Below are 10054 nucleotides of genomic sequence, written 5' to 3' on the forward strand. Positions count from 1 at the left end.
TTGAACTTATTCATGTCGGCTTGTACTGATTAGCCAAGTGATTATTCGGTATATCTGAATATATCATGCAATAAAATTCTACCTACTCTCATAGGATGTGATTTAGTGCTAAAACTCACAGTTAAGTTATTGCAATTTCCATGTTTGATATAATTATTTTTCTCCACAAAGCAGTAAAATACACTTAAATTATGATGACCATATGGCCAAAGGGACAGTAGTTACTTTCAGTATATTAGTACTTTATTCATGCAAATTTGAGTGAATTTGTGGGCTGCTATTATGTTAGGTGTTTATAAATCTGATTGGAACGGGACTTAGACCAGATGGATTGGGATATATAAGCTTATTCTTCCAACTGGATTGATTGCTTTCAAATTGCTAGCCCATGGAGATGCACGGGTTGATAACTAGTTGCACTAACTGAGAAAGGGATGGTAACACCTAAAATGTAACGGCAGTGGCAAAAATGTAAGAAATTTAACAGTGTAGTGGCAAAAGCAATGGCACAATCATAATTGCAGGAGAAACTAGTTGCATCGACCTAAATTCCCATATAGTTGGGCAAGAGTGACTAACCATAAATCATGTCCAAAGAAGCCACGGAAGTACGGAACCTAGCTTAGAAGATACAGCTGTGTGCACAATATTCTAGATTCCAACCATCTGTGATACGGTCATATGGAAATTGTAAAACTGAAAGGAAAGAAGTCATTCATGTCATTTGATATCCAGCAAAGAAATAAGTCCGTAACTAAACACTACACAAGACAAAGCGCTAGAATGATTCAGAGACAAGAACAGACCATATCAGTCCAAGTAGAACAAAATCTAGCAACGAGGGAATAAACTGTACTCTCAAATATCTACATTGCAATACATCAGATACTATGCTTCAGACGATTATGGACTCAATGTTGTCAATCCTGGAGGTTCATAAACAGACACTATTGGTGTACTAAAAACATCAAAACTGTACAACTACATTTGTGAAAAATATAAAATAGCCAATACACTTCGAAGGAATAAAAAAATTGTATATACAGTTGATTGGGTATTACATATTTACTTTGGTCCTTGACTTTTACAAAATGTTTTTTTTCATGCAAAGTTTTTACAACCAAGCACAGTAAAGTAGTAAAGTGAGAAAAGGAAACATGTCTGAGACTATTTTAGATACTAAGTGGGTGGGACACATATTCAATACTTATGTACGAAGATATACTTGCATGCAGAATGTCTCTACTATCACATTCTTACACATTTGCTATTTTTGTTAGGGCAAGGCCTTGAACACTAAATAACACTTACATGCACAAGAATTTAAAAAAATGTGAAGTTGAGATTGGCCTAGTGCATTTCCAGGAAATCTTACATTTGTTTCCAAAATAAGGATTGGATAACTGGCCACATGGCGTATCAGAGTGTATTGGGCCAAAAGGTAACTTTGTAGTTCATAGAGCTTTATAGCACCAATATAAAAGGACACCACTATTACTTACTCCCTCTGTAAAGTATATGATCTAAAAAAAGTCTTGTATTACTTTACAGAGGGAGTAGCATACAACTTATAAAAAATAGACCAATAACTTGCTAGCATGTCTTGTTTTTATAATAACAAAACCACATATAGAAGGTGTTGGTCATGCTGGGATAATGGCTACATTTCCTCCAGTAACATTAAAGGTATGCTGCTACATCAATTTAATATTTGTTGCATGCTATGCTCAATTGCACAGAGCTTTTTCTACCGTTCAACATAAATAATACTGTCAGTATGTAACATATATCCCATCGAAACTGGATCAATATTACGTCCAAATAGATAGACCGTAACCACTTTAGGTCTGAGTTGTGAACAATTAGGTGGCCGCCTAACTAACCACCATTTATAAAAACAAAACAAAAAACTAAACACTATTTATAGCTTGCTGCTAACGCGTAGGTGGCAGAGTAAGTGCTCAGAGACCTTGACTTACAACACTTAAACGGCTAGAACAGTGTCGAGAGCGAATATGATCAACATAGGTTACATAAATTCAACTGGTTAGACAAAAAATGACACGCCATCCAGTAAAAGTTTTGCCTATATCCAAATAGATGAGTAACATAGAGAACATTACATGGAAATGAAACATCTAATGACCATCTAGTATATTTGGTGTTGAAATATCATAAGCCATGTCATATTATTTCTCAATGTTAAATATCGCGTATGTTGCTGCTTGTGGATCTTATTATCTCTTAACACAAGAAACACAGATGATTCACTAGAAAATTGGAAATCTTGGAAAGCACTCGGGACATATCATATGCAAGAGCAGTAAGAAATCCAGATGAGCCAAAACTAATATTCGGAGATATCATAGGTCGATAGCCCTATCTTAGTAGGGTTTAGATAGGCTGACAATCTTGTAGGCTGTGACATTGTGCATTAATTTCTGGGACATTTGATTAGCTACCTGGCCCGAACACTGTCCCTGACCCGCAAAAAGTGAGGATGAGAGACTTAAACGTAAGGCAAGGCAGTGAGCTGATGATTAGCACAATTAAGTTACAAAAGACAAATAACTACTCCCTCTGTACCGAAATATATGGCATTGAAGCAACTGTAGTTCAACTTCTCCAGCGACATATATTTAGGTACCGAGGGAGTACCTACAAACATTGTACCAAACTATGTTGAGCATCGCGCACTAAGACACGGAAAAAATATCAGCCAGCCAAGGAAACAAGCTAGCAACAATAATGCCAATCATTTGGTGGTTCTTTCCCCATATTTCGCACCTTTACGCATCAGGTACTATGCTGAGCACAACAAACTGTAATGTTTCCAATCTCAAAACTTAACACATAAATTCCTTGTCTTATTTTTTGAAACATGATACTACTAGTTAATAAGCAACAACAGTACCTACTGGGTGCCATCCTCGGGGAAGCGCGATTCGACCCCGCCGTGCACATGCTGCCCTCCGGCGCCGGCAGCCGGGGTTGAGACGCCACCGCCAGGTCCGGCAGCTGAGGGCCCTCCGACGCCGTGCTGAAGCTCGATAACGAGCCAGCGGACGGCCTTGCTCATCTGCTCGAGGCGGACGGCGCTGATTGGCTTGATGCCGGGGGCAGCCAACGCGACGCTTGCGGGCGTGGAGGCGGAAGAGGAAGATCCCGTGGCCTCGTCGACGAGACACTCGGAGCCGATGCGCTGGCGGATGGACTCAACGAGCTCCTCGGCGTGGTCGCAGGAGACGCGGAAGAGCTCCCATCGCTGCTTGAAGGCTTCAAGCGCCGCGTCCGTGGCTGCCGTCTTCTGGCCGCCCGACTGCTCGCGAGCTTCCATCACGGCCACCGCAGCCGCCACGAACTCCTTATACGCCGCGCTCAGCTCGTCCACCGTCGCGTCCATTCCGCCGCCCGAAAGTTTCTTACGCATCATCCGACACGCTCCGCTGACGCTATAACCCGAAAATCCCCCAATTTGAGCACGGTCGACTCGCAGGCACCGAGGTACACATAGGCTTGAAGATCCAGGCCGTCCATTTTGTTTTGCTGTCTAGGGTTCTCATAAATATGAGGAAAAAAATTATGTCATACGTATGAGCTGGTACATCTATACGTCTACACAGACGGCCAGTGAGCGGTCACAAAATCTTGACTCGGCCGCACCCCTCATATCGGCCCTATACGGCCGGGCTGACAAGCATTCTCAGCCCACATCTGAGACGGATATGGGGAGGCCCGGACGTGCCTGCATGCATCTTCCACGTCGGATTCAGCCCACCCTGGCCCATTCCGATCCTGCATATATTCATCATATCCGCGTCTTAGACAAAACCCTAAACACTCCACTTCATTTCGCCCCCAACCACCATTTCGATGATCTCAGGCCTTCTCCGGCATGACGGACATCGGATTCGACTCCGAAACCTTGGAGAGGAAGCGGGAGGATGTCTAATGGGGACAAAGGGTTGAAACAGTACACCATATCAAATGGAGACATGTACGTAGTCGTGTATCTTGCACATTGTAGGTGAATTCAGCGACAGGTAAACGCTCCTCTGACTCCTTGATGTTCTTCCTAATTAGCACGCGAACAAGTGTCGATAGCGTACGGTTGACCACCTTGGTTTGGCCATCGGTTTGACGATGATAGACCGAAGAGAACATGAGTTTGATTCTAAGTTTGATGCATAGGGTCTTCCAAAAGTAGCTCAAGTACTTGACGTCACGGTCGGAGACAATTGTAAAAGAGATTTGCAACATGTGAAGCATCGTCTACTTTGTTGCATGGAATGAAATGTGTCATTTTAGAGAAGCGATGCACAACGACAAATATTGAGTCTTTGTCATTTCTAGTCCTAGGCAAACTAAGTACAAAATCTATGCTTATATCCTCTCAAGGTGCATATGGTATAGCTAAATGCATGTATAATCCATGGAATTGAGCTTTTGACTTAGCTTTACGGCATGTGCATCAATATTTGGTGAAGCACGTCACATCTCAAAACATCTTGGGCTAGTACATGTTTGTGAGAGTGGGGAATGTCTTATCCTGGACAAAGTGTCCCATGAGGCCTCCATCGTGTGACTCTTGCAAAAACAACAGACGCAAATAGCTCTCGGGCACGTAAAGCTTGTTAGCATGCATAAGATATCCATATTTCAAATTGTAACGCTCCCAATAAGTGTTATCATGACATTTAGCAAAGTGAAGCGCAAAGAATGTATCATGCTCATATAGGCTTTGATATCCTCGAAACCAAAGACATTAAGCTCTAGTTGAGCATGCATTTGAGGGAAAGAGTGTCTGCCACGACATTCTCTTTACCCTTAATGTATTTGATGACATAAGGAAAAGGTTCAATAAATTCACTCCATTTAGCATGTTATTTATTCAATGTAGTTTGGCCTCTTAGATACTTGAGAGTTTCATGATCGGAATGAATAACAAATTCTCTAGACCTAAGGTAATGCTCCCAAACATGCAAAACATGCACAAAGGCATACAATTCCTTATCATATATGAGGTAGTTCAATTGAGCTCTGGATAGTTTCTCATTAAAATAATCAATTGGTCACCGCTCTTCTATTACGACACCACCTATAACATTACTGCTAGCATCGCAATGCACTTCAAAAGTTTTATCGAAGTTGGGTAAAGTAAGCAAGGGCGCATGAGTTAGCATATTCTTAAGCTCATTGGACGCTTTATCTAGTGAAGGTCCCCATATGAAGGGTGCATTCTTATTACTCAAAGCATGTAAAGGCGAAGCAATCATGCTAAAGTCCTTAACGAAACAACGGTAAAACCAACTAGTACAAGGAATCTATGCACTTGAATCAAGTTTGTAGGTTGGGGCCAAGTTTTAATAGTGTCAATTTTATGAGTAAATTTTATGCATACTTTTTAGAGTATATTATAGTGCCAAACATATCATATCAATCTAGCACTTATTCATGTCTCCAATGCATAGTTTTTGGTATTTATTTGCTTTACCAAGTTCATTGCACACTTTTTATTTTTATTTAGTTTTTATTAGTTTTCCTTTGTTTTGTGGTCTTTGTAGGTGCGCTGACGTGTTCATGGACTTGGAACATCAAAATAATCAAGCTAGGGGTCAAGCCGGAGAAGTTCCAGGCACCAGATCAAGGCCCTTTGGAGAGTTTGATGATTTAACATCTATCAAAGTGTCCAAAATAAAGATCCAAGACCACAAATGCACCGGGCTTTTCTCTAGCAATCCAGCGATCCCAAGAACATAAAACTTGAGTTTGCATGAAGAAATGGTGACCAAAATACGAAGCGGCTCCCGAGTCCAGAGTGAAATATGGCCTTCCATATGACCGGAGCCGCTCGTTTGAGCTCTAGACAACCACGAAAATTGGCCAGAACTTTCCAAATTTTGCTCCGATTTTGTCCCCATTTTCCCTACGAGATCCTTGACGACCGAGGCTTGTTTGGGCGTGGATTTGTCTCCCCTTGAGCCCTTGGATGAAAGGGAGGAGGCTAGATCAATGGACGACACCTGAGGAGCACTCCTATATGAAGACCTCCAACGCTAGCCGCCGGCTCATTCAGTCTCCATCATCCACAAGTCTCATCTACATCCACCACACATCCATTGCAGCAACTCCACCATAAAGAGAAGGGCCAAGCCAAGGAAGAAGGAAGGGAGGAGGCGCCTCCACACCGGTGCCGTCCGGAGGGCCGGAGCCCTCTTCATCATTGGCGTCATGCCTCTCCTCATGTCCATCTCCAACTTCATGTTGGCAAGTAACTCACCCTGAATCTCTACGTACTCCATCACCATGTTTGAGTAATTTACTAGTCCTTGGGGGAATAAGATGAAATCTAGTTTGTGTTAGTACCGATTTGTCTTACATGATATGATATCCTATTTGCATGTTTATGTTAGTAGTCTTCTTTGACGTTGGGTGAAGTCGACCATCCAATGTATGCCAATTTAGGGCGGAAGGTTATTACCATTGGTGAACCGTGTGGTTGCGGAGGTGGGTGATGTGACAAGCCCCATCTCCCTTCGTAGCGGATCGTTGCAGTAGGTGGTAAAATGGAGACCACTTTGGCTGCACCCACTGCTACTTGTGAGCTACGCTGGGATTTTACCCAAAGAGGAAGGGTGAAGCAGTACAGTTGAGATAAGTATTTCCCTCGGTGAGAACCAAGGTTTATCGAACTAGAAGGAGCACCAACAAAATCCTAGTGAACAACACCTACACACACAAAATCAAACACTTGCACCCAACGCGGGCAAGAGGGTTGTCAATCCCCTTGAACTCGTTATTTGCAAGGATCAAATCTTGTATATGTAGATAGATAAATTCAAAAACAAAATAAAAGTAATTAAATTGCAGCAAGGTATTTTTTGTTTTCATAATATGATTAAAATAGACCTGGGGGCCATAGTTTTCACTATAGGCTTCTCTCTCAAACAATAGCATACAGTGGGTAGACAAATTACTATTGCACAATTGATAGAAAAGTGCATAGTTATGATGTATTAATGGCAATGATCATGCATATAGGCATCACTTCTGTGACAAGTAGACTGACTCCTACCTGGATCTACTATAATTACTCCACCAATCGACCTCTATCCAGCATGCGTCTATGCTATTAAGTTCATGACAAATGGTGTAACACTTGAAGCAAGATGACGTCATGTAGACAAAGTAAACTCAAGCAATATGATTAAATCCCGTTGTTTTAACATTAATAGCAACAATACAGTAGGTGCCTTGCTACCCATTCCGTCACTGGGTGAGGACACTGCGGGATTGAATCCATTACAAAGCACCTCTCCCATTGAAGATAAATCAGTCTAGTTGGCCAAACCAAATGGATATATCAGAGAGAAATACAAAGTTATAATAATCATGCATAGTAAAGTTTAGAATCACTTTCAATGAATAATCTGATCATAAACCCACAATTCATTGGATACCAACAAACACACGGTAAAATAAGATTACATCGGATAGAACTCCAAGAAGATCGAGGAGAACATTGTATTGAATATCAAAGAGAGAGAAGAAGTCATATAGCTACTATCTACGGATCGATATGTCTGTGGTGAAATACTCACGCATCATCGGAAGGTAAGAAGGATGATATATAAGCCCTCCGTGATCGATTCCCCCTTCAGTAGAGTACCGGAAAAGGCATCCATATGGGATCGCGGAAGAACAAAAGCTTGGAGCGGCGAAAAAGTGTTTCAGGTGACTCTCCGTTCGTTTCGGAATATTTGGGAATTTATAAAGGTGGTATTAGGTAAAATGGAGCTGCATGGGGCCTACGAGCTCAGGGGCGTGCCGACCCCCTGGGGCGCGGCCTGTGAGCTCATGGCTCTCCCATAGGTCTTCTGGCCTCCTCTCGAGCCTTCTAGGGTTCCTTCTGGTCCAGAAAAATCACCATAAAGTTTCACCATGTTTGGACTTTGTTTGGTATTGATTTTCTGAAAAGCCAAAAACAAGCAAAACCATGAATTAACACTGGGCACTGGGCACTCGGTTAATAGGTTAGTCCCAACAAATGATATAAAATAGCATATAAATGCATATAAAGCATCCAAGATTGATAATATAATAGCATGAAACAATCAAAAATTATGGATATGCTGGAGACGTATCTGCATCCCCAAGCTTAATTCATGCTCGTCCTCGAGTAGGTAAATGATAAGAATAGAATTTTTTTAATGTTGAATGCTACCTAACATGTGTATCATGTAATCTTTTGTGGTATAATTATTGAGAAATGATGAAGTAACAATGTCAACATAGTAATAACGATGAATATAAGAAGCATATTCATTAGTTTTTCAAAATACATGATCCTTAACCATGAATATAAGAAGCATATCGCCAGGTGCAAGACCCGCTGCAGGAGAAACTCCAGACGTTATGAACGTCTAGCAGAGCAAAGCTGATGACTACTGGATAGTTCAATGTGCCATGCTTTACGACTTAGAATTAGGACTTCAAAGACATTTTGAACATCATGATGCATATGAGATGTTCCAGGAGTTGAAGTTAATATTTCAAGCAAATGCCCGAGTTGAGAGATATGAAGTCTCCAACAAGTTCTATAGCTGCAAAATGGAGGAGAATAGTTCTGTCAGTGAACACATACTCAGAATGTCTGGGTACCACAACCACTTGACTCAGCTGGGAGTTAATCTTCCTGATGATAGTGTCATTGACAGAGTTCTTCAATCACTGCCACCAAGCTATAAAGGCTTCATGATGAACTATAATATGCAAGGGATGGAGAAGACTATTCCCGAGCTCTTCGCGATTCTAAAGGCTGTGGAGGTAGAAATCAAGAAGGGGCATCAAGTGTTGATGGTTAACAAGACCACTAGTTTCAAGAAAAAGGGCAAAGGGAAGAAGGGGAACTTCAAGAAGAACAGTAAGCCAGTTGGTGCTCAAGGGAAGAAACCCAAGTCTGGACCTAAGCCTGAGACTGAGTGCTTCTATTGCAAAGGGACTGGTCACTGGAAGCAGAACTGCCCCAAGTACTTGGCGGATAAGAAGGGTGGCAAAGTGAAAGGTATATTTGATATACATGTTATTGATGTGTACCTTACTAATGCTCGGAGTAGCGCCTAGGTATTTGATACTGGTTCTGTTGCTCATATTTGTAACTCGAAACAGGGGCTATGGATTAAACGAAGATTGGCTAAGGACAAGTTGACGATGCACGTGGGAAATGGTTCCAAAGTCGATGTGATCGCCGTCGGCATGCTACCTGTACATCTACCGCCTGGATTAGTTTTAGACCTAAATAATTGTTATTTGGTGCCAACGTTGAGCATGAACGTTATATCTGGATCTTGTTTAATGCGAGACGGTTATTCATTTAAATCAGAGAATAATGGTTGTTCTATTTATATGAGTAATATCTTTTATGGTCATGCACCCTTGATGAGTGGTCTATTTTTGTTGAATCTCGATTGTAGTGATACACATATTCATAATTTTGAAGCCAAAAGATGCAAAGTTAATAATGATAGTGCAACTTATTTATGGCACTGCCATTTAAGTCATATTGGTGTAAAGCACATGAAGAAACTCCATGCTGATGGACTTTTGGAATCACTTGATGCTTGTGAACCATGCCTCATGGGCAAGATGACTAAGACTCTGTTCTCCGAAACAATCGAGTGAGCAACTGACTTATTGGAAATAATACATACTGATGTATGCGGTCCGATGAGTGTTGAGGCTCGCGGCGGGTATCGCTATTTTCTAACCTTCACAGATGATTTGAGCAGATATGGGTATATCTACTTAATGAAACATAAGTCTGAAATATTTGAAAAGTTCAAAGAATTTCAGAGTGAAGTGGAAAATCATTGTAACAAAAAAATAAAGTCTTTACGATCTGATCGTGGAGGTGAATATTTGAGTTAAGAGTTTGGTCTTCATTTGAAACAATGTGGAATAGTTTTGCAACTCACGCCACGTGGAACACCACTGCGTAATGGTGTGTCCGAACGTCGTAACCATACTTTATTAGATGTGGTGCGATCTATGATGT

At 41.4% G+C, this 10054-nt stretch overlaps 1 protein-coding gene across 1 annotated transcript; it reads right to left on the bottom strand.

Moving 5' to 3' along the window:
• Window positions 1-2713: 2713 nt before the first annotated feature.
• LOC125552159 (mediator of RNA polymerase II transcription subunit 32) lies at window positions 2714-3481 on the bottom strand. Its single transcript, XM_048715640.1, has one exon. It carries the CDS (start codon window positions 3431-3433, stop codon window positions 2915-2917), a length of 519 nt encoding a protein of 172 aa, XP_048571597.1. The 5' UTR covers window positions 3434-3481; the 3' UTR covers window positions 2714-2914.
• Window positions 3482-10054: the final 6573 nt, after the last annotated feature.

This window comes from Triticum urartu, chromosome 1 (assembly GCF_003073215.2).
Source record: "Triticum urartu cultivar G1812 chromosome 1, Tu2.1, whole genome shotgun sequence".
Classification (NCBI taxonomy): Eukaryota; Viridiplantae; Streptophyta; class Magnoliopsida; order Poales; family Poaceae; genus Triticum; species Triticum urartu.